Raw genomic sequence first — 24,596 nt, 5'->3', positions numbered from 1 at the left:
TTAAAAGGGGGGGAAAATTATTAAAAGGGGGGGAAAATTATTAAAAGGGGGGGAAAATTATTAAAAGGGGGGGAAATTTTTAAAAGGGGGGGAAATTTTTAAAAGGGGGGGAAAAGGGGGGAAAAATTAAAAGGGGGGAAAGGAGAATGTTAAAAAGGGAGAATATTAAAAATGGATAATATTAAAAAGGGAGAAAAAATATTAAAAAGGAGGGGAAAGGGGAAAAAATAAGAAGGGGGAAATAAAAAGGGGGGAAATTAAAAAGGAGGGAAACGAAAATATTCAAAACGGGGAGGAAAACGGGGGAAAAAATAAAAAAGGGGAGGGAAAAAGGAAGAAAACTAAAAAGGGGAGGGAAAAAGGAAAGAAATAGAAATACGGGGAGGAGGAATATAAAGCCATTAGGATTGAAAAAAAATAAAAGGGGGGGGAATTATCGAGAGAAAGGAGGAAAAAAGGGAGGAAAAAAGGGGGGAAAACTCCAGCGGGGCCCTGAGGTAAAACCCGGGGGGGGGGGGGCAGGGAACGGGGCCGCGCTCCCGGTGCCCCCCCCCCCGGCTCCGGGCTGAGGCCTTCGGGGGCTCCCCTGAGGGTCTCGGGGGCTCCCCTCAGCCCCCCCCGGTTGTTGTGGGGTGGCCATGTCCCGGTGTCCCCCCCCCACACCCCCCAAAAAACACCACAGCGACGCCTTCACCCCCCCGAGGCCTAGCGCGGCCTAAAAACCAAAAAGGCGGCCCCGGCAGGCGAGGAGCGGGGCGTGAGGTGAGGAAAGGAAAGGGCGTTTAAAAATAAAAAAAAGGGGGGAAAGAAGGGAAAAAAGGGGAAAAGGGGTCGGAGGGGGGGGGGATCCGGGATCGGCCGGTGGGGGCCCCCGCGTTGCTGCGGCTGCGCCGGGGCTGGAGGAGCTGGGAGATTGCGCGGTAGGACGCTCACCTCAGAGCGGCTGCGCTGCGGCGGGCCTGCGCCGTGGAAGCCTGCGGCGGGAGGGAGGGAGGGAGGAAGAGAGAGGGAGAGAGAAGGAAGAGAGAAAAAAAAAAAAAAAAAAAAAAAAAAAATGGGGAGCCCCCCCTCAGGGGGGGGGAGGGAGGGAGGAAGCGGCGGGGCTCGAGCCCTGAGCCGCCGCAATGGCGAGAGGGAGAGGAGGAGGAGGAGGAGGCCGAGGGAGGGAGGGAGGGAGGGGAGGAGGAGGAGGGGGGGGGGGGGGGGGAGAAGGAGGAAAAAAAAAAAAAAAAAAAAAAAAAAAAGGTGGGGGGGGTGTGGGGAGGAGGGAGCGTGGCGTCATAGCGCGGCGCCGCCGCCATGAGGAGGAGGGCGAGGGGGTGTAAAAAGAAGGAAGGATTTGGGAAATTTGGGGGAAAAAGGGTGGAGGGGGGGGATTGGGGGTGTGGGGGTGTGTGGGGGGTGTGTGGGGATAAAGGGGGGGGGGTGTGAGGTGAGGGGGGGGGGAACGGGGGAGGCGCCATCTTGGGGAGGTCGCCCCGCGCCTCAGGGAGGAGGGCGGGAAAGGGCTGAGGGGAGCCGGGCTCGGCGTTGCCCGTGGTGGTTTGCTGTCAAAAAAAAAAAAAAGTGTGTTTTGCTGTCAGAAAAACGCGGTTTTGGGACATTCTGGCTCTCTGTTTCCCCACCTCCTCCACCCTTAAACTCTAGTTTCTCAGCCATGTTGCTGAGCTAAGCCGGGTTTCAAAGTAACTCGAAATAACACAAAATGACCCCAAACTGCTCTTTCTAATGCGTGAAATCTAACGTTTTCTTGTTGTATCAGGGCTCAAAGACGTGTACTGGGACCGTGGTCTTGTCGCAGGAAGGTGTCTGCGTGCCAGGGCAACCTGTGGTTTCAGCGGGAGCCTGAAGTGTAAAGGACTTGGAACACAGGAAAAAAATGAAAAAGTAGTACAAAAAATGGTACAAAATAGTAAAAATAGGTATGTGCGATTTATAGCAGGGAGTCTTAAGGAGGGACTTCAGACTGATGGACCGAAACTGTCAAATTTAAGACGTGTTCTCCTCAAGTAAAGAATGGCATGGAAAGTGCAACGTGGACGGGTGCTCAAGAGAAAAGTTAATAAAATCTGGTTTACAGCGGCCTGGAAAGCAAAATATTTTCAGTAATGTTCCTTCCTTAAGGATCCTAGATGTACGTTAAGCGCTCCGCTAGAGACCTGGCAGGTCAAAAATTCAGTAGGCTTTTATTTTACAGCAATCATGGTTTTATTTTTGTTGCATATACATTTTTTTTTTTAAATTTCAGGACGTCAGCCTACCATCTGTGCCTCGTAGAAACCTCTTCCATGGGTATGTCACTGTACTAAAAATGATAATATTTTTCTCATTATGCTAATAGCCACTCTGGAATTTTACAGCTTCCCTTGGAGCATGCAATACCAATCCCTCTGAAATGGGACATATCTCACATGCCTACCCGCTCCCAGCACTCTGCAAATTGTATAAACCGATAGCCAAATATAGAAATAACTTCACCCCATAGGCGGAACGAAGCACAGCCACCAATTTTTCCTATTAACAGATGCAATAAAGCAATTGTAAATGTAAAGGCAGGAAGTTATGGCCGCGCTACAACCATCTGAAGATGCAAGACTACGGAAAGCACAGGGCGAAAACCTCTCCGAGACGTGCCCCCATCTGCAGAGCCAGCCGAGGCAATTGGCATGCATGTCAGGTCAGCTCGGGATCGAATGTCCACTCTGCAGTCACACTCCACTTGTTGCCTCTGCAGTGCCCCTGCGTTTCTCTGGGAGCTCTGCAGCCACGTGCACGCTCTCACAGTGTATTTTTTTGGGGGAAAAAACACCTGTTTTTTGCACCAATGTCAGCTTAGCCCATAGACTGGGTTACTCCACGTTTGGGGTGCTCTGGGTTTCCATCGTTGGTCTCCCGTAGGTACAAAATGTGGATCTGGGCCCAATGATGACTTAAACCAGTTGCTGAGATGAGTGTAGCTTTTGCTGCAGAGCCGTGGAGGGGTCTTGGTGGGGCCTTGCTGCTCCTTGAGGACAGGGTAATGCCATGCCAGTGCGGGCAGGCAGCTGACACGGACTGTAATAGCTGTGGAATTCCCTTGTGCTAATCAGCAGTTTTGGAACGGGGCCACAAGCACGGAGAGCTGGGCCTGTGCCACCCGACAGGCCTGGTGTAACCCGCAGTGGGCTGGAAGGAGGAAGGTCACTTCCCTGGACGTCACAGGAAGGTAGAACCCCATGAGACACCAAAAAACTTCCGTAATGGTAGGATGGCAGAATCCTGGAAGGGCTTCCGGAGGTTCTGGAGTCTCCCCTGTTGTAGGTTTTAAGAACAGGTTGGGCAAATGCTGCTCAGGAATGCAGTAGGTAGAGTTGCTGCTGCCTCAGGGAGAGGGATGGCTGACGGTGACGTCCCAGGGTCTCATCTGGCTGCATATTTCCCTGGCCACACGTTGCAGGAGTGGGCAGGTGAACCCGTGGGCTTGTGGAAGTGCACATCTGCAGGGCAGTGGCTGAGTGTGCTTGGCTGGGCCTGACACGGGCTCATTTCTTCTCCCTCAAAGAGCACTCACTTCTGTGAGAAGAGGGAAGACAGGACACAAAGCTCTTGACAGGGAATGGCGTGGACATTGATTTGGGATGCACCAAAAGGGGCCTCGAGAAGGAAATTTTCCCAGTATGAACAAACTGACTCTCCCTCTTAGGAAAACTCCGCATCAGCACGTGTTTCCCCAGGTTCTCGTGGAGATCCAGCAAAGCTGCCTCGTGTCACAGACCCGTAACCCCACAGGGTGAGGGTTGGCACAAGGCTCACTGCGAGCACAAATGTGCATTTTACCAGCTGAAGGGTCGGGAGCTTGGCTCGCACCCCGTGGGGATGCCGGGGCTGGTCAGGACACGCCACATCCAGCACTGGGAAGGAGGGGAGGGGGTTAGCTGGGTAAAGGCAACCGATGCGTGGTGGGAAAAGGGAGATCTGGTGACAGAGCAGGGCCAGGAAGGCTTAAATAATCTTCACATCCTCGGTCTGGGGAGAAAAAAGGTGGAATTTATAACGTGGGGATGGTGTTAGCAGCCTGCCAGGCAGATGTGGCTGCTCAGGTGCTGTGAGGCTGTGGGAGAGATGTCAGGGACTCGGTACGGGGTGTTTTAGCCATCCACCCTGCCTTTGGCTGGTGAATTCTGCTCCAGAGCAAAAAAAAACAAACAACAGATGAGTAAGAAGGAAGGATTGCCTAGCAAAGGGTGCATGGGAAAGCGTGAGGGGACTGGGAGTGCCTGTGGCAGTGAGCTGGGTGGCTTGGAAGTAGCAGCGTACTAGAGAAGAAAAAATAAGATGGATTTTAGGGATCAGGGAGATGATGTTTTTGTTAGGGGATGAGACACGTGCCCCTGCTAGCATCCAAAACATCGCCCCCATCAGCTGAGCCCATGTGGGGAGGAGGGAGACGATTTCTCCAAAATGTACTTTGGAGACAAAGCATAGCTTTAGGACTTGCTGAACACACCGACCTGCTTGTATCACGACAGCAGACCTCACGGTGACCGAGAGCCTGGTATCTCACCGGGTTTGCACAGGAAGGTTGGGCTCTGGCGTGCTGGAGATGAAGGAGCTGCACGTGGTTGTGCAGCGGAAGACGAGCTCCTGGCAGCAGCTCTGTTCTGAGTCTGCTTCCTACAAAATGTCCTAGCTGCCTCGGAGTTAACAAATCTGCTGCTGCCTGCTGGCACTTTCTAGCTGCCTGCGCTCGGAAGGAGGAAACCCAGCCACTGAGCGTCTTGTATCATCGGGAGAGAAAAAGCGGATCCATCTTTCTTCTTGCCCATGGAGTTTTCGTGCATCTCAAGCCCACGGAAGAGAAAAGCAATTGATTCACCCACGGTGCTGACAACAAACACCCCGATGACTTAGCGGTTTTGTAACCGAGTAGTTTTTAAACGTTCACAGTGCAGACTGAGGAGGAAAACTACAGACACAGCTGCATGGCTTCTTCCTTTTCTCTCTTTTTCAGGTTAAAAAAAAAAAATAAAATAATAATAATAATAAAGGATGCATCCATTGCTTTCCTTTAACCTGAGTCTTTGCAGCAGTGGTTGTTCAGTAATGTGCAATAAAACAGATTTGCACGGCTCATAAAGAGCCAGGCTCGTTTTCATTACCCCGGGGAGATCGTTGATAGGGCAATGTGTTAGTTGTAAGTAGCCTTGATGGGGCTCTGGATGCCACAGCTTCTCTGCAGCCAGATGAGGCCAAAGCCGAGTGATTTTGGGGAAGATTCCTCCGAAGAAAAGCTCTGTTAAAGCTCCTAGCCACCAAAATCCACACGGGTCCAGTCACTCTGGAGAGCTTCTACTGGTTGGGTAGCGGTTTCCTGCAGCATCACCCTCGCAAACACAAATTTCTGGTCTTTCACCTGAATATCCCCTCTGCAGTTTAGCTCTTCACACCTGGTTCTTCAGCTTTGTGCTGTGGTACCAATGACACTCAGATATTTTCAGCTTATTTTCTCTCCTCCTGCTCCAATGTAGTTCGGTGAAGTTCTGCAAACGCCAATCTCTCCGTTTTTCTGCACAGAGCGTGAGGAGCATCAGAACTCCGCTGACGGAACGCGATGGGTAAGAGTGAAGAGTCTGAAGATAACGTGACCAGCCCTGCCTGCTACTAGAGGGAGGCCAGTTCTTCAGGCTTTTTATTACTTATTTGGTCTTTTTTTTTCCCAGATTGTCAGTTCTTCCATGAAAAAGACACATCCAGAGCTTTTTTCCCTATTTCAGGCCAAGTTCCCCAATAGCCATCTCAAGACCGGAGCTTCCAGTGTGGCCCCTCTGGGCTGTTTTGCTGTACCCCTGGCTGTACGGCTCACCCTTTTTTATGGCTCTTTGGCATCACCACGCAGAGCCAGCTCATAATTTCACCTGTGAAAAACCCCAGCATGGAAAGCAGTCAGGCAGTCAGCAGTTGGTTTCTCCAGATGTGCTTTCTTGGGTGGTAATAAATGATTTTAGGACTCCACTGCATCATTTTTTGAGATTCTGTTGAAATACTCGCCTGGACCAGCAGTGCTCCGGGGCGGCCTCAAACCTCAGACCATTTCCAGCATCTTCCTCAGATCGTTACCAGCAGGGAAGGGTTAGAGCAGGAGGGATCTGTGCTATGGACTCTTGAGACCTGAATTCTCTCAGCAGCAGAGAAAAGGGCTGCATGGTGTGAGGATCTAGAAGGTAACCCAGGCTGGGGCCTCTGATTCTGCAACAAAACAGGGTCCCAACGTGCAGCAACACAAATGTTGTGTGACTGCTCCTGGGGACAGCAGCTTTACTTCTTGTGGTTCCTCTTTCGCAGCATCCAGGAACCAAAAGCAGCCTGGATTTCGGTCGTGCCTTGCAGCAACCTGCCTTTTCACTTCTCCCAACTAGTGATTAATTGTTTCTATTCTGCCAATGCCCGGAGTATTTGGAAATAAAAGCCAGTAATGCTGGCTGAGCGCCACGCTCTCATCTCTATGAAGCAGCAGGAATAGTAACAACTATCGAGAGAGACTGGCACGTCGGAACCCACTTATGTATTATGTATAGCCTCTTGGTGCCTTTTCCTCGCAGCTAAGCACCAAACTGCAGTCGATCTTACAGCAGAAATAGTTAACGGAGAGACAAAGATGAGGCACTAAAAAAGGAAGAGACGCGCTGGGAACTTTGCTGGCAGGAAGCCTTTTCTCTCCCATCCCCACATGCTGCCTGGGGCTTCTTTTTAAATGAATTGATAAAGATTGTCTTTTAATCACTTTTTAGGACAGGGGTGGCCTGGTTGTGACTCGAGTATCTAATGTCTGTGCTGAAGCTTGTCCTGCACCAGCGCTGTGCTGATGCTGGAGCCCCCGAGAGCCCAGTCCCCAGCTGGGGGACAGAGCCACCAGGGTGGCTGGGGCCAGCACGACTGCGGTGAGCTTGGAGGCAGGATGGGATCTCGTTTAGACCACTGACATCTTCCTGATGCTGGCTGTGGCATACAGTGCTTCCAAATAACCTGCTGCTCTGATGCCTTTCATACAGGGCTGCAACCTGCTCTTTGTGAGATGTCCCTCAGGTCCCATGTGCTTCTCTCAGGGAAATAAATTCCCCAGATGGTCGCTGCAGGCTGATTACCTGGAGCTGGATGTGTATGATTTGCTTTTCTTCATTACTCGAGGCGATTTTGCCCAAAGTGCGTAGCAGGCAGGGCGATTTTCCCCTGGCTGGGCTAGCTGGCTGAACACAATTCCACTCGGCTATTATTAGCGGGAGCGAGCAGGGCTGAGTTTACAACTGTGCAGGAGTGATAAGCTCAAGACGACGGCGCTTCCTCTCCGAGGAGCTGTCTCGCTCTGCTCGACTCCTCCGTGTCTGAGACGCTGCCATCCCCGAGTCAGGAGGTGTTTTTGCACTCAGGGATGCCCACAAGGCGCAGGCCAGGTGGGTTCCTTTTAATGGAAGGCTAGACCACATCTCTGACGTGATTTTACCCTCTTCTAGAGTCACTGAAGTTCTCGAGTTTTCTGACACTCGTTTTTATGGCCTTCAGCCCAAATTCCTTCGGGTCTCCAAGCCGTGGCCATGTTGGTTTCCCTGCAATCTTCGTTTTTTTTAGAGAACCTACATTTCTGTATCCACACTAAACCTCGCTTTGCTTTTTCAGTAGACTCTTAAGCATTGCAGGGAGTGGGATCTGTCTCGCTAGATGTGGGTTCCTGTATCTAAACAGGACTCCCTGGGCTGGTGTAAGTCTCTGTACAGAGTCAGAAGAATCACATCCTGAGCTCCTCTTACCCTATGAACTAAATCACCTAGATGACTAGTCCAAACTTTGCTGCAGATATTCAGATTTAGGGGAGATTAATCCCATGAGTCTCAGTTTTATGACTCCCATATAGCAACACGTGAGGAGGAAAGCTGCACAAGCTGCACAAGCTCATTTGTTGGAGGTGCTAATTGTCACCCTGTGCTGATGAAGCAGTAGCATTGGGAAGCACTGAGGAAAATGTGAATAACAGGTTTAAAAAATGTGACGTTGGAATGAGAGGCAAAAAGCAGCGCACTTTTTTGTCATAAGGAGCTGAAACAAAGGAATTTAAAGGAAAGGGAGACGTAGCAATCCTCACGTCACAAAAGAGCGCTGTGAAGATGATGACCTGCAGGTTGTGACTATTGGTGGGCTCAGGACGAGCGCAGCCCTGCCACGTGTAGGCGTGGGAATGGCCCTGAGCTGTGTGGGTGACCCTGGGCACTCGTTCTTGCAGCCCTGCTAACACTCTGGTTCTACAATTCAGCGATTTCCTTCATTCCCTGACAATTAGGAAGCATTTAGAGAAGCGCTGAGCAGCTCATCGCAGACACCCCGAGGAGGTCGCAAGTCTGAAATCTCACAAACTATTAAAAGGAATTCTGTCTCCTCTTCCAAGGCAGCATCAGTGCCAGACCTTTTAAGAGCTGTCAAAGCATTGAGACAGGCACAAACTGCGGGTTCAGGGAAGGACAGCAAAAGATCAACTGCCACTGTAGGAGCCTGAAATGCTTCGGATTTATTCTGCTACCTGCTTGCTGGTGATGGCAACAGAAAGGATGGAAGCTGCGTGCATAAGACCACGGAGAAGTATAAAGAATCAAGGCACCTCACTTCTAAGAAAGCAGAGCTTGGACAGTTCCCAAAGGGCAAGCTGTAATTACCAGGTGCTCCCAAAATAGATCTTTTCAGAAGGCACAAAAATTCCTGGATTAAATATCTCAGGAGCTTTCACAACTATTTCTGGTGACATGGCTGACATGAGTTAGACACCACAGAAAGCTCAAGGGTTTTTACTGGAATGAAGCAAAGAGCCTCACACTTTTAAAGCTCTAACATACCCCAGCAAAAAAAACCATCTGTTTAGGCACTGCTTACCTTAAAGATCTGAAGTACAAGGTAAGATTACACAAAATTAAGGTCACTAAGAGGCAATACTATCAACGGCATTAGTAGACACAGTGATTTCATGAGGGCTGGCATTTTGTTCCTTTCATTTCTCCAAGCATCAGACTGTTGCCAACAAGCAGATTGCAAGTCACGTCAGAAGCTTTAAGGCAACCGTAACTCTCCTTCTGAAGCTCTCGCACAAAGCAACTCGTGGCAAGATAATTCTCTTTCCTTAGAAAGGTCACGCTAAGAAAGACAGGAACATGACATCAGTCATCTACACCACTTGTGATCCAGTCTTCACTTTGGCTGTCTCAAGGGCTGAATAAAATCTGTTTACAGCCCAGTGAAACTCTACAGATAACCCCAGCAGGTCCTTCCCCTTCTCTGATGAGAAAATCCATCTTACGCATAGAAAGCTTTCCCACTTGCTCCTCCACAACAATCTGTAGCGAAGGATACATTAAATCAAGCGAGGGAAACACCCAGAATCCTCAAACAACACACAACAGGAATTCTCGCCATATGTAAGGGTTACAGTTTCAAGAAGATCGGCCAACCTTGGTAACATTTTGAACAGCCATTGAAAGAAACCCATAGAAGCTATCACAGACAAGGTTTTGTGTAAACAAGAAGGGCCCCAGCTCATTCCTGGAATGCAGGGAGCACTCCGAACAGCTGTAACTGTGTATTCAACATGCAAATGCTACATCACGCAGCATCTGATAGCGCTACATCCATCCGATCCAACAGAGATCTGGGCACAGTTATTCTGCAAACATTTTTTTTTTCAGACCAAGAAAGGTAAACTCATGGAGTTTCTTTACTTTTGTTTTGTTTTGTTTTGTTTTGTTTTGTTTTGTTTTGAGGAATGAAATACTTCAGCAAACGAGCTGTTTGCCCTGAATGTGAAAAAGAACTGTCACTTTCTGGTCCAGAGGTGGTCATGTCCCATATGTCTGCTCAGGCAGAGATACCTGTGCTACAGACATGCAAAGTGAGGTGAGACAACCTGTATTTAGAGTCTTATATTTAAAACTCACAAAAACAAACAAACAAAAGCCAGCTGCAGTAATTATTGTAACTAATTGCTTACAGCTTTAATGCAAGCATCAGTTTTGTAGCTTGTGATTTAACATCTCAGATTGCATGGAGAACTCTTCCCCAGTTGGCTCTTTTTCCTTCCCAGAACAGGCTCTTCCTACTACGTGATGTAGATAAAGTACCCCCAAGAGATGCATGACCTATTTGAACCACCCTGAATAAGACTTTTTTGAAGTTAAATGTAATTTTCAACTCACACTAAGCAGCATTAAGTATTTTTGCTTTCTTCTTATTATCCAGGTACTCCATTCTACCTAGAAGCATTAAAAAGGGCTTCCTTTCAGCTTGTAGCAGCACTTGGCCTATCACCTGCAGTTTCAGCTATTAAAAATATTCTGACATTCAGCAGTAATTAGAGGTGAATTTTTAAAGTATTTGGTTCAAGCATTTTCACCAAAGAGCGACCTGCTCCATTCACGACATTCAATCACCGCCATCCCAAGGAAGCCATTGTAGCCATGTGCTGCATGAAGCATTTTCCTCATTTTTCTTACCCATTTCTCTCTTTTAGTGCCAATTACAGCTAGAAGACAACCGGGAGGCACGCTGACACAAAGCTGGTTTTTTGCACAAAAAAAGATTTCACACTCAGTTTATTCTAGCTTAGTCCTGAATATATCAGACTGAAAAAGTAAATAAAAAGAAAGCCCCTTTCGTTATGTTTCTCCTGTAGTCATATCGCAATAACCTAGAAAGAACACTGCCAGCTTAAAGGACTGAATTTACTTTAAAAGAATAACAAAATTATGTGCAGCCTAAACCAAAAAAAAAAAAAAAAAAGAGAGAAAAAAGCTATTTTCTCCCCCAGATTCTGTCATGACTAATCTATGGTCTGAGGCTCTCAGGGGTGGCGAAACCTCATAAGCTTCCTCTAAGGGGGTCATCAAAAACACCTCCAAGAAGCAGGACTCCTGAATTCATGGAATACCTCCAGAAAACTACCAGTGACTGGGTAGCAATAGGATGCAATAAAAACATCTCAGCATCTGGAATGGAAGGCCTCAATAATCACCAGTGTCACCTCTGCAACTTCTCACCTTTTGTTCCTTCCAGTCTTTTGTGCGACAATTACTAGCAAAAGAAAAAAAGGCAGCTTTTTCTCAACCTAAGGTGAGAGGCTTAGAAAAAAAGACATTAAAATTCAATGACATTCTTGGTTTATAAGGGACGTCTGAAGTGGCAGTGGGAAACCAGGAAAAATGGGCAGATGAGACAGGAGTTAACCTACCAAAAACGTTTTTTTATTTATTTCTGCTGACACTATTCAGTGCCAACATCTAATATATATATATTTTGGACAAAAATTTTGTTTAGTTTTGTTTTTAAATTCACCATAGTAACCTTTTCATTATGGAGATGATAGCATTTATGACCAAAAAGTCCTCACTGTCCTCCCCTGAAGTTGGGAAATAACAGCCAGGGTGTATCTAAAAGTGAGACAAAAGGGTACATGCCACTTCTCGAGCCTTTCTTATCTATCCTAAAGATCCACCATGCTTTTCTGAATGTGAGAGTAACAGGCTAGGAAATACCAGGCAATACAGAAGCATCGACTGAGGGATGTTCTAATACCAAGTGTGGTGAATCACCTCTTTTTTTTAAACTGCTATATAAATAGCCATCACTCACTCTGCACAACAACAGTCCTGTGGCCCTCCTTCCCTCCCTGTCCCCCACCCACAAACACGTACGTCAGCACCCGGTGTATTTTTAACAGCCTGGTTTCGGTGTACAACTTCCTCCAGGAATCGTTAACCTCGAACACTCAAAGCAGCACGCTGCGCGACTGCTGAGTAACAGCAGCACGAAGGAAGCCCGACTTCCAGAAAAAAAATGCCTTTCTGCAAGATGATGCATGCAAGGCTGCGAAGTTCCCTCGCACCACACCCCTAAAGCAAAGGGCCTCTCCAGCATCCAGCTTCCCCTCAAAAGATTCTCTGGGGATTTGAGCAGAATTGGCTTTATTCGCTTTAAACTCAGCTTATAAACTCTGCACCCCAGTGGGAAGAAAAGCCTGCCACAAAATCGAGCTCTTACACACTGTGATAGGACAGAAGTATCTGTGTCATCCAGCAGCAACAGACTGCCTGGGAAGTCACGTCCACTTGAGCCAGACTGCCCCTTAGAAGCTGGCAGCAGTCTGCAGCACTCTGAAGCAGCGTATTCAAACAGAGAATCAACACATTTGAAGTCCAGACTTTTCTTTGGAGGTGTCTGTTGGCCTTCGTTAACCAACAGGGAGCCTGAATCGCATGCAAAATTGAGATGGATCCAGGCGGGAGAGAGGTAAAAGGAAAAAAAAAAGAAGAAAAAGCGTTTATTTTTCAGCTTGGGACGGTTGGAAGGGTTTTCCGTCTGTTGCCAAAGAAATGAATAGCAACTTTTCAGAAATACTGGAAAGCGGAGTCTTTGTCCTTTGCACTTCGCTGGTCACCATCTGCTGTGCTCAACTGCACCACACAAAAAGCAGATCTTTTTGTTTGTAAAGAGAAAACCTATAATGATATTTCACTATTTGTCCCAGTCATTTTTTGCAAAGTAAAACTTTGATCCAGAGTCTTGCTATCATCGTAACTCCAGTCTGGGATGGCTGTAAAAGAGGCTTTGCTTGCTTGCAGCAGCCGTAGCAGATCAGAGCCATCTCAAGCGGCGTGCTGCCTGCTGCCCTGCTCAAGTGCCAGCTGCTTCAGAGGAACCCGCGCACGGTGCTGTTGTGGAGGAAGCTGCCCAGAAGGAAGTTGTTTTCCTAAACACCGTCCCTGCGTGGAATTGCTGTTAAATCGGGCTCTTCATCTTGGCAAGAGCTCGTACTGCTCTTCAGCTTCTCCTCCTGCAAACTGACCAGAAGCAGAGAAACACTGAGAGCAGGGCGCTGACTGCCCCATATTAAGGAATTCCTGCCTTGGTGTGTGGAAACACCCCTCCCTTAAAGATCTGTGTAGCAAGAGGGAACAATTTTATTTATTTTTAACCGATTAGCTTGAGATGCTAAGTACAGAGGGAACAAATTTGGGTCCTCTCTCGCTTTGGAACACTAGGAGGAAATTGTAGCAAGTAGATGCTGTGACCAGACTTCCTGCTGGGTGATGGGGAAGCAAGAATATGAGTAAACACTGAGGAAGACACATCTATGCACAGAGCAAGCTGCAAACCACATCTCTGACTCAGCAGAACATAGCAACTACAGGCTAATTGGCAAGGAAGCAAGATGCCCACCATGATTTTCTTGACATGTAGTTGAAATAAGTTTGGTGGAGTTCTGCAGTAGCCTATATAGTGGCAGTAGCCTATATGATGGCAGTAGCTGGTCTGCAAGCACCACCACAAAACTATGATTTCATCAAGATCTCTTCATGGAGGGAAAAGTTTTAAGCTGGAGAAATAGCATAAGGCTTTACAGGCCTTTGCTATTCAGTCCCAAGACACCAACTGCAGTGCTGGTGTGACACTTCCTGCACGCCTCACAGTGCTGCTGGGTGCAGAGAGTGGTTGTACATGCTCACAGCCACTCGAGGATCCGAGAGACCTGGGACATCTCCCCTTCCAGTAACTCCAGCAGATTCTCTTTTCCTAGATTTTCCTAGATTCCAAGATTCTGGCCGTTTTGCATTCCTTCCTGTCTCTGCACAGCCTCCACCAGCTCCAGACACATCCTCTCCTGTCCCAGGCACTCCACTGCATCCTTCCAGTCGGCGTGCTGTAAGATTCTGGCAGACACAGATTCTCTCGACATGCTGCTTTGCAACTTACCTGCTGCGTTAAACTGACATGGAAACAGAGCAAAGCAACTCTGAACTGTAAGGTTTGTGGTTTCCAGCCAGGATGTTTGGGCCACGAGTGGTTACCAGAAGGGGAGAGCTGGTAGGGGAGCTCACCAACCTCTAACTGCAACACGACAGCACTGACACCTCAGCTGGATCTCCAGGATCTCGCCACAGCCAAAGGAGAGCTGGCGGTGCGGTCAGCGGAGCTCCAAGCACTGCTCATCTGAGCAAACGTACCCATTTCCTTTAGGGTGAGGTGAATCACCCAGATGCACAGAACGCATCGCACAGCTCTCCGCTGACCCAGAAAGGGAGCGCCGGGTGACTCTCAGAGAAGCTGATGTAGAAATATTTAATGCTGTTGAGCTGCCTGTGGTATCCATTTTCTGAGCTCCAGTTTCCACCAGCACTGGTTGAAAAAGCTGGAGGTGCTCCAGCACTACATGCAGAACGTACTGGGGAGCACTCCCCACTTGTGGGGCAAAGAAAACCCCAGCACAAAGCCTTCAGACTGCCGAGGCACAACATTTTATTCCATACAGAACTGGAGGGCTAAGGGCCACGGCTGAAATTACAATGGCACGGACGTCACTCACCACTTGTCACTCTATGCTTGAGCCACGTAAGAGTGTCTTTGTACGGACACAGCAGTCATTATGGCAACGTATTTGAGCTAACCACTGGAGATGTCAGGATGAGTAATACTCCAAAAAGCCTCTTCTTCACTGGGGAGCTTGGTTTCCATCGTGTACTTTGCTCCCCGGCCACCTGCTTACTTTCGTTTCTTGCCCTTCTTTTTGGGGGAGCCAGGCCAGGGAAAGCCCCGCAACTCCAGGCAGGCGGGGGCGTTGTGGCAGACGTAGTAGGCGTTGAGCATGGCAGCTGGGCTGAGGATATCCACGTCCTTCACCGCCTTCTTCCCTTTCTTTTTGGAGCTTTTGCCTTTGGCACGCTTGGGCTTACTACTTTTACCCGCCTGCAGAGAGAAAATGACCACAAAAACACACCGTTAGCTCTGTGTCTGGATCATTTGGATTTTGGGTAGAGGATCCTAAGCCTCCTGAACAGCTTCACTGCATCATGGTCCTGGCTTGCAGCATTAGCTCAGAGCCCCCCACCAGCCTCCTGTACTTTGTGGTGATTTTATGTAGGGACTACCAAGCATTAAAACACTTTCACCAAATCCATATTTGCTCTATAGCCTGTAAGAATCTCTCAAGTCATCAGACAGGGATGATTAGTGTTCCGCCGTGCTTCTGTCTGGCTAAAAAAAGGGTTGTGCATAATGGAAATCAAACATTCTTTTCAATTGATTTTTTAATTAATGCATGCTGCTCCTCTACCGCTGGCGGTAACACAAATCTAACCAGCAGCTCTGCCATTCTCCGTGTAGGAAGAGGGGCTGCTAAAACTCATCCAGACCCTGGAGCAGGCCAAAGACTCCACCTGAGGAGTGCTGCTGCCTGAACACCCAGCCTCGTGCCTCCGAGAGGGGTTTGCCAGCCTCTGATTCACTCCCGGGATTATTTTCCCACCCACCCTGGGCACTCCTCGCAGGAAGCCTGGAGTGTGTGTGCGTGGAAGATGCTGCCTCCAGGCACTGAGCGACAGAAAGCAGCTCAGGGACCCGCAGGGATCTCTCCTTGCTGCTGTGTGGGCAGGAAGAAGGTGATGGCAGCACAAAGCCACAAGGTGGGCGGCATCCCAGGAATGGATAGAGCAAGAGCTAGCCCCAGAGAAAAGGCCGGACAGGAGCATTTGCACATCACGAGTGACCGAAAGTATTCGACCCCTGGTCTGATGCCAAGAGCACTTTTTGTACACACCAAGTCACCTTCTGCATCTGCCCACCCGTTTCTGTTATTTGACTAGCTTTGCACACCACTAATTAACAGTTCTGTGCGATTCATTCAAAATAAAACGGATGGGTGCGAAGGCCGTATGTAGCTATCAGCCAAGCAGAAAAAAAAAATAAATAGAAATCATGAGGTCCATATAAAACACACCACAAGAAGAGAAACAAAAAAGGCAGACCAGCAGAAAAAAACAGAGCGAAAGCTGCAGATGCTGGTGGCATTGTTCCTAAAGTTTCAGTCATGCAGACTGCAAACTACTTGAACCCAGACACGCATCAGAGAGGGCGACAAGCCTTTTATACAGACCTTAATTGGACAGAACTTGTTGAATACTTTATGTGCTGGAATGTGTACACTTCAGAGTGGATGCTGACATCAGATTTTTCAGCCAGCCTCCTGAGCCACGCTCCCAGTTTGTGCTCCCAGCAGGGTCATGGCAGATTTTGTGAGCTTAATTAGGTTCCCGGTCAGAACCTGGCCTGTAGCTGATCTTTCAAAATAAAAAAGGTGCTTACAGGTAAGGCCAAACTGTTGTAATAAGTCTGCAGTGAGAAGCAGGGAATGTCTTTGGTCTAAAGCTGACTCACTGCTCCTGCTGTCTCTCTGCAACAGCTACCTCTGACCTCAGGGCTTTGAATGTCAGCAGTCGGTCATTGTCAGCAACTGGCTTTTTCTGTCTCTTATTAAATGTGGTGGCATCGGAAAGCTGCAGTCTGCAGTCAGCTCACGCGCTCCGGCACAGCCTAAAGAAGGGGTTCCCAAAACGTGGGCAGCTAACAAGCTCCTTGACAGCACCACAAACGCTGTCAGATGTCACACCTCGTGTGTACACACGCACAGAAGGCAGTGCCAGAGCCAATGCATGGCATAACAGCCAACAGTCCCGGAATTTCTTAAGGATTTATCAGGTAACCAAAGTTGAACAGGGTGTAGCTCTTTTTTTGGCAGTTAGAGGCAGGACTGAAGCAGCTCAGAGTTCCTAACTCTTAAAAAAAAACCACCAGGATATCCACATTTGTGTGGTGTTTTCATTCACCCGCAAGGAATTGGATTTGGGGCTTTCTAAGATGCCTACAGACTTTTACAGCCTAGAGTCTGTAAACTGCAAGAAAGATCTAGAAGCCAGAACATGGGGCAGACTTGCACACAACATGAAAGTGTGCAGGTCAGGTTATGCCCTGCAGCCGTGGAACGGAGCCTTTTGGCTATTAACGCCTCCTCCTTAAAATGTGGAATCAACACTAATCGGAAGAATCAAACCTGCATTACCATGGTTAAGTCCTGTCAGTGAGCTGGGAGCCTCCACGCTAAGCCCTGAAGATGGTCCCTGCAACACACAATCACGTAGCGAGTTACACACGCTGCAACACATTACTATTATTTGCCCTAAACTTTAGTTAGAGGATAAAGGAAGAGGGAAAATAGGTCCTTGCACAGCCAGGTCCCGGTGTGCCATACCTAAAAGCACAGAACCACCAGCGAGGTAACTCTGAGCTCTGCCAGGGTCCAGGACTCGGAGCTTCCCTGCACAGATTTTGTGGTCTCCTAGGGGATCTCCCAGCACATGCCTGGCCAGGGAGGAGAGGAAAGGAGAGGAGAAAATAGTAGAGCCTGGGCCACAGCCCCCAATGGCCCCACAGCAAGACCCTACTAGTAGGTAGCAGCAGGGTAGCACAGGGCAGGATCCCACCGCTTCCCTCCACACCTCCCAAAGCCTTCCCGTCCCCTTTCTCCACGCGTGAAAAAATTAAAGAATAATAATAAAATTTAATTAAAATTTTTCCTCAGCTTCTTCCCGGCCGGTCCACCCCACAGAAACGCGGCGCTACCCGCACACCCCCCGCCCTGCCGGCGGCGGACCCCAAGCGCTGAACGGGTCTGGATCCCGGTCCCGGTCCCGGTTCTGATCCTGATCCCGGTCCCGGTCCCGATTTTGATCCCGATTTTGATCCCGGTCCCGGTCCCGATCCCGGTCCCGATCCCGGTCCCGGCCCCGATCCCGGTCCCGGCCCCCCCGGCCGCAGCTGCCCCGTTGCCATGGCGCCCACCCGCGCATGCGCAACCCGCCGCCACCGACCGTTGGGGCGGCAACGGCCGCCTCAGGAAAAGGGCGGGAAAAGCCTCTGAGGGGAACGAAACCGCTCGCGGAGGGGCATTGGAGAAATAAATACATTAAATAAATACATCTTTTTAAAAAGTACCACAGTAGTTTTTATTTTAGAGAAAGAAGTTGCGGGTTTTTTTCAAAGGTTGTGGGAAAAGTTGGGGTTTCACACAGTTTTAAGTGAGTTTTTGTGGAAAAAAAAAAAAAAAGCTCAAATTTGTGGGCAAAAAGCCTTGGGTTGGGGTATTTGTGGGCAAAAATTACAAAATTGGGTTGGGGTATGCCGGGCCTCGGCTTTTGGGCTGTGCTGGACAAGGCACAGCTCACGCCTCTGTGGTCTGCGCTGCTGGAACCTGTTAAACCAGCATCACGTACCACAGAAACATTCTTAAAAACGACCTCTGGGCTGGGCTGAGTTGAGAACTGCAGTTTCAGAGAGCGGGTATCAAACAGAGCTTGGATGTTTTCCAAAAAAATCCCTTAGAGTGATAAAAATTTAAGCTGATATCCGAGGTATAAGTGAAGCCACGTGAAGTCGAGGGGTCACAGGGAGGAGCAGGCAGCTGAAGGGCTGATTTTGTTGCTTTACTCCTTTTTTAGGGACTTTTTTTTTTTTTTTTTTCTTTCCCCACAACCAGGGTACTACTCACAAATACTGTTTTTGTTAAATGCTGGGGAGATGGTGTGAGGCAGGTTTCTGTTCCACATCCCTCAGCACCAGGCTTTCAATACTGTGTGCTCCCATCTGCAAAGTGACAGGAGTCCAAAGCAAAAAGTGGAATAAATGGAAAGTATCAAGAGCTGATCCAAAGTGGAAAGTATCAGGAGCTGAATCACCGTATAAAAGTAAATAAATAAATAAATAAAATTTAAAACAAATAAAAAGCTTGTAATCATGCTATTGCATGACACTTCAGTGAGTCTGCCTAGAACCTTGTTCCATTTTTATCTGAGATGTTAACCTCTTGCAATCTGCTTTCTTGTCCATAAGCCCGTAGAATGCACTTTATCGTATTTTCAAACTTGTCTTCAAAATCTTTACAGGTAGGAGCTTGGAATTTAGTGCAATTTCCTAAGGAAAAGGGGCTTGTACCGCCTCACAGGCTGCCTGTCATCCCCTTTGCCATGACTTTCGAGCCAGCTCTAACCGAGTTTGACACAACGCCGAGAGTTCAAATATATTAATTTCCTATGAGTTTCATGAAAATTGTCAGCTGTGCCGAGCGTGGGAGACAGACACTATTAATATCTCAGCTGAGGAAATGTCAGCACAGCTCAGCCCTTCTCTAGGCTGTTTGGCAAGAGCATGTGCTGTTCCTGCAGTGGGGAGGACAACGTGGTATTGAAGGGCAATGGGACATGAACCTGTAGGAAGACAGCTTTGTTTCAGAATAATTTCAACACAAAATAAATAAATAAATAAATAAAAATTTTAAAAAAAATAAAAATAAAGGATTCCCTTAATTTTGGGAGCTAGAAGCTACAAAATAAGTTCCAAATGACAGGTATTTTAATACCATGGTAAGTACAGCAGACCTATGTGTAATTTCTTTACTTTTTAAAACCTTTTTTTGAAATAGAGATGCATTTACTTTTATTTTTTTAATCGGATATAATAGCTGTCCAGCCTTTGCTTTCTCCTCTAGTATGAGAATCGTATATATTACAGTGTACTATACACATACTTCTAAGTAAATCAGCATTGGAAAGGCTTGTAGGTAGAATAAACAATTCAGATTTACAGATACCCTACCATCTTTCCTGTTCTTCCCCTCTTCCTGGCAGCTACAGAGATTGTTGGATTTCTTGCAAACATAAATTTCCGTCTCATGTAATTATAATGATTAATCTGCATTCAGTCGTTGCTTTGGATGCTGGTAGGTGATGTGGTTAGATGGTATGCAGACTCTGTAAAGAGGCTTTTTAATACCGATAGGAGGTTGGATATACTTGGTTAGGAATGCAGAAGTGCAAGGGGGAACTGAGCAAAACGAAGTGTTTGCAGGGAGATTAGCTCAGTCAGGTATGCTGAAAATAGGAGGAGATACAGAGAATGAGCCAGACTTGTGACCTACTAGTTTAAAGCATGGATTAATAAAGAATGACAGATCTCCCAAAAGTGAAAGCAAAAGAAGAGATGAGAACAAGGAAGGCAGGAGTCGGTCCAATACATTAAGAGAAGTAAACATATCAGTGAAAGAAAGGAATAATGTGGTAGGGAGGAAATTTTTGCAGGAAAATAATTACCTGCATGTGGACTAGATATCAAAGGAGGGCAAAGTGACAGGAATGAGGGCGACTGATAGGCTGCAGCAAAACGTACCTGGTGAGGACTAGAGGAAGTCAAAGAGCAAAGGCACTGCTCAGCAAAACACTGGTCTAATGATTATCTCTTTTATCAGCAGGGAAAGTTGAGCCAGCAGGGCAGGCCGAGTGGGGAAGTGAGACCTGGAAACTTTGGAAATAACAACTGGGTCATCACCCAACACCACGGCTGCCTCGGAGCTGGGAGAGAGCAAGGTGCTGCTGAGGAGGACAATTTGAAAGGCATTTTTGAAACACAGAATACAAACCATCAGATTATTTGCCTTGAGAAGGAAGGGACCGAGTTAATGGAAAACACAAGTTTGTCTTCCTGAAGTCATGTTAGTAATAAAGTGTTTGTGATCAGCTGACTGCCATTACTACAAATACGATGCAGTACCTCTCCCTCAATCCAGTGGAAATGCTCTGTTGTAATCTGGACATGTTACGTGCTTTCAGGTACAACTGATAAGACATGCAGCCTAGAAACACACATCTCAGATTCTTTTACTTCTCATGGATATTTTATTTGCTCTACCTTTTTCCCTTTCATAACTGCTTTCTGCTGCCGTGAGTAGGATGCAGGTTTTGTTGCACAGGAGAAAGTGCTGCTGGAAGGGAATTGCTTTCTGATCAGTGGGGAGTATCAGACTTCACTGAGGCTAATGAGCACGTTACCTCCCTTCTATTCAGACGAAATGATGGAGCAGCTGAACTTCTTTGTCTTCGGCTGCAAAGGAAAATGAGGGATCCTGTTACCCTGTATCATAGACCGAGCTTGTCAGGGCAATGTAGAAGACAAATCATGGACTAAAGAGGTTCCTCGCCAAAAGGAACAAGGCCTTGGGCTTTGCTTGGTGTGGGTGCATCCGTGGCTGTTGTTTTTGGTGGCTGTCTACTTATGCAGCTCCCACATTCCTCGTATTTCTCTCCCATTCCTGCCTCTTATGAGGCCACAGATAACGGAATCGGTCAGCCTTCTGAGATGCAAACAGCCCTGCCAGAAGAACCTTCACTGCTGGGGGAAATCTCAGGGGAATCCTGGTACCTGATCAGAAGGAGCCAAAAAAGAGAGAAAGAAGCAAAAGAACAAGAGAAAATAGGGAAAGGGTCAGAAACATGGCTCAGAAATGCTGCCTGTAGACTTTCTAAGTAAAACACTTTAGAATAAAGCTTGGAATAAATAAAGAAATGACGAATGAATAATGAAAAAATAACAAAAATATTTTTTCTCTTTTCATGGAAAAATGATTTTGTGTAATTTTCTAATCAACAAACCACAAGGCATAAAAGAAGTGATCGTAATTACACCCATTGTCTCCTTTTAGCAAAAGCAACTGTCAAATTACCACATTTTACTATTAAGAGTAAAAAGAAGTAACAGCAGTGACAAGTGTGTCAGAAATTAGATCAAGCGTACAAAAATTAGCCTGCACAGTCAACGTGGTTTTTGTAAAGATACTTGGAGCTGGCTGCGGAACAAGCTGCTGTTTACAAATGCAAGGGTTTTGATAAATAATTAAGGGAGGTTCCTGCAAACTGGGAGGATAACGAACCTGGCCTCATAAAGACACCGCTGTAGCTCGAGTTTGATAAATAAAGAGTGCTTTAGAGGTCAGGACATCTCGCTATCGTTATTTTTATAGAAATACTCACATAAGGGAACGGAGGGCTGTTAGGTTATGGTCCTTTCCACAGAGAGAGTGGAAAATTTACACAAGGGACCGTGTCCAACCAGAGAATCAAATGACTCCTGAGACTTAGTGGGAGGAACTTACTGCCTTATACTCTGTATGCCAACAAGTTGATATCTTTTCTTGTATATTTTTAAACATGCTGTCCCATAAGCCATGGAATTACTGAAACCCAGTGTCACACTGGCATGCATCCCTTCCCTTCAGCCCCCCTGCCCTGTACTTTTCCCAATCTTGATCCCAGTTCTTTTAGGACTGGTCCCTGCTGAACCAATCGAGAAATGGCTGAGCTGCCCTGCTTTGCCTCACCTGGGGCATTAATAGGGTCTGTCCCTCTGCTCAGATGTCCCCTTTCACAACTCTCATAAGAACCCAACATCTTTGAGGTTATCCTTTACTCAAATCTGCATGGAATCGGTTAACCAGCTCAGAAGTTGCTTATAAAGGACTGAGAGAGTAGGAGTGCAATCGCCGAGTGCCTTTTATCCCTAGGAAATGAGCTAAAATTAGGAACAGAAGAATCTTAAGGTACTGAAGATATTGACTTACCAGCAGCAGAGCTTTCTGCAACCACCTGTAGGCTGGAAAAAAAAAAAAAAAAAGCTCTGCAGACAGTTTCAACAGAAACTGAGCACATGCAACTGTTCCTGGAACCAGCAGTCATGTTTGGGGTACGATAAGATACGGCTCCTCCAGCTGTACAAAAAAAAAGTAGAAAACTATAGTCTGGAACTTTTTTTTTTTTTTCTCCTATGTGTCAGAATGATTATCCCATAATTGCTGCCTTCTGACTCTTTTAGGGAGAAGAAAACCCTCGCTGCGAAGCAAAGAAGTTTTAAGCTGCTACCAGCTCGTGGTTTGAGGACTTGTAGCAGGATGGAGACTTCCCTGGTACTGCTGGAGGAGCAGCAGCTCAGGCTGCCAGAGGAGCTGGTAAGGGAGTTTTCTAGAGGATCCTCAGTGAATACACTGCTAGAATGTGTCTAGGGAAAGTTTTGGCATTATCACCTTGACTTGCAGCTGTTTGTAACTAGAATAAACTTATTAAATAGGTTCCTCTGTTCCTGTCAAAATGGCATTTGCAGCGTGCTGTGCGCTCTGTAGGGAGACCAGCAGCGTTTATCAGCCGGAGCTGACACCCACATTGCCCCTCTTTCCCCAAAGAAACCCTCACGAAGCATGGTCTGTCTCAACAGACATACAGCCTGTGATAAATCCATGATGAGATAAAGCATTTAAGTTAAAAGTCTACCTTTCCCTAGTTACTTTTTTACACGGAGGTTCAGTTTTTATATAGAGGTGTATCTCTAGGAAGCTTAACTTGTGGTAGAAATTAATAGTATTCAAACATAACAGCTCATACCACCTTCTACCACATAGATCCAGGCAAGAATTTGTATTTCTATTCCATACCTCAGTAAAGATGGAAGGCACTGATAAGCTATGCAAGCCTCATATGAAGCAGAATTTAAATATAAAATGCAGAAAAATGAACGTGGTATCCAAGAGGATAACCAGCACCCACACAAACACCGGGAAAAGGAGACACTTGGTGGTGGGTGGGGAGTTGTGAGCCAAATATGAAGGGCTTTTCTAAGGTTTTGATTCTTTAATAATTAATCAGCTCCCTTGTCCCCCTGGAGAAACACCTCTGTGCCCTTAGTTTATTAAAACTAAAAGGATTTGGTACTTCGATAATACTTCCTTTACACTCGCACTTAGCTGTTAGGAACTAAGACTGTTTTCTAAATCACTCTAAAACAGAGAATAGCAGAGGAATGATAAAATAAGTGGCGCAGCTGGAAACAAATATTGGGACTATTTCAGTGTGGGGTCACCATGAGAAGGAAGGAAAAAGAAAACAGACAGTGTCCCTTGTGCCAGACCATGCAGGGCTCAGCTCAGCTCTCAGGACCCTGGCCTGTGGGAGAAATGAGGGAAAAACTGCACATTTGGTAGGAAAAACAGATGAATCATCACAGAGAAAATCCTAAACTGTCCAGTTAGTCCTGGGCTCTGTCCCCTAGCACCTGGCTGGAAATAGCAGCATTTATACGACATTTCTACCCCTAAAACAAACAAACAAACAAAATTAACCAGCATTTAAATTAAGGTGCACGAAGAAAAAAAAGTCCCAGCAAATGAATGAACTTCAAAAGTTGCTCTGGTTTATTTTGAACAAAAGCATTTTTAAAAAGGTGAGCAGGGTTACTAATGCTAAGTCGTTGAAAAATGTCTTTTGCAAACCACATTCAGGAAACATTCCCAGTTTAATTCTACAGCAATAAGCACGAATCCTGCCGCAACAAATACCTGTGATTTTATCACTTGTGCGCTTGCTACATCGATACAGCTAAAGAGGAGCCGAGTTTTACCCATGCTATATTGACACATTTTTCTTTGACACCAGATCTGGTTTCAGAAGGCAGGAAAGGTTTGCCCCAAGATTTCAAGTCCTGGACCAACAGCGTTTGGTAGAAAGAGGTAAGAATTCTCAGACCCCATCAGGATCCTGAAGGAAGCACGGGGAAGCCTTGCACAAGGGCTGCTGGCCAAGGAGAAGGAACGCAGGTGCTGAGAGGAGGCTCACTCAGTGGGTTATCCCCTGCCCACGAGGGTTTTTCCTTGTTACAGAAAGCTCTCAGCTCAGTTTGCTATTCATTCGGAGAGCTCTGGACTGCAGCATCTGCTGTTTTCGTCATGTGATGGCAGCAAAGCGTTACCCAAAGCACTCTTCCTTCCCACTTAAAGGAAAGAGCCAAAAACCTGTGCGAAAATCAGGTTATTTTCAGGAAGATGGGGCGTTTACTTTCTCCTCTAGGGTTAGAGGGGCTAAAGAGCAGTGAAGAAAGCAACCTGGAAACCT

At 47.0% G+C, this 24,596-nt stretch overlaps 2 protein-coding genes and 1 long non-coding RNA gene across 3 annotated transcripts in view; 1 reads left to right on the top strand and 2 right to left on the bottom strand.

Annotated features, from left to right (window-relative positions):
• NRF1 (nuclear respiratory factor 1) overlaps positions 1-1,013 on the bottom strand; it is a 54,112-nt gene extending 53,099 nt beyond the window's left edge. The window contains exon 1 of the mRNA XM_032188818.1: positions 934-1,013. The gene's annotated coding sequence lies outside the window, so the exon portion shown is untranslated. The remainder of the gene's footprint in view (positions 1-933) is intronic.
• A 459-nt stretch (positions 1,014-1,472) lies between these two features.
• On the top strand, positions 1,473-6,124 carry LOC116502082. Its single transcript, XR_004254538.1, has 3 exons — positions 1,473-2,292; positions 5,508-5,594; positions 5,700-6,124. It is a non-coding gene; the product is annotated as an uncharacterized LOC116502082 (long non-coding RNA).
• Positions 6,125-14,226: 8,102 nt separating this feature from the next.
• On the bottom strand, positions 14,227-17,117 carry SMKR1 (small lysine rich protein 1). Its single transcript, XM_032207461.1, has 3 exons — positions 17,087-17,117; positions 16,898-16,955; positions 14,227-14,748 (listed from the first exon to the last, which is right to left on the bottom strand). Exons 2-3 carry the CDS (start codon positions 16,898-16,900, stop codon positions 14,545-14,547), a joined length of 207 nt encoding a protein of 68 aa, XP_032063352.1. The 5' UTR covers positions 16,901-16,955; positions 17,087-17,117; the 3' UTR covers positions 14,227-14,544.
• Positions 17,118-24,596: the final 7,479 nt, after the last annotated feature.

This window comes from Aythya fuligula, chromosome 1, assembly GCF_009819795.1.
Source record: "Aythya fuligula isolate bAytFul2 chromosome 1, bAytFul2.pri, whole genome shotgun sequence".
Lineage (NCBI taxonomy): Eukaryota > Metazoa > Chordata > Aves > Anseriformes > Anatidae > Aythya > Aythya fuligula.
This window is presented reverse-complemented; position numbering and strand designations above follow the sequence as displayed.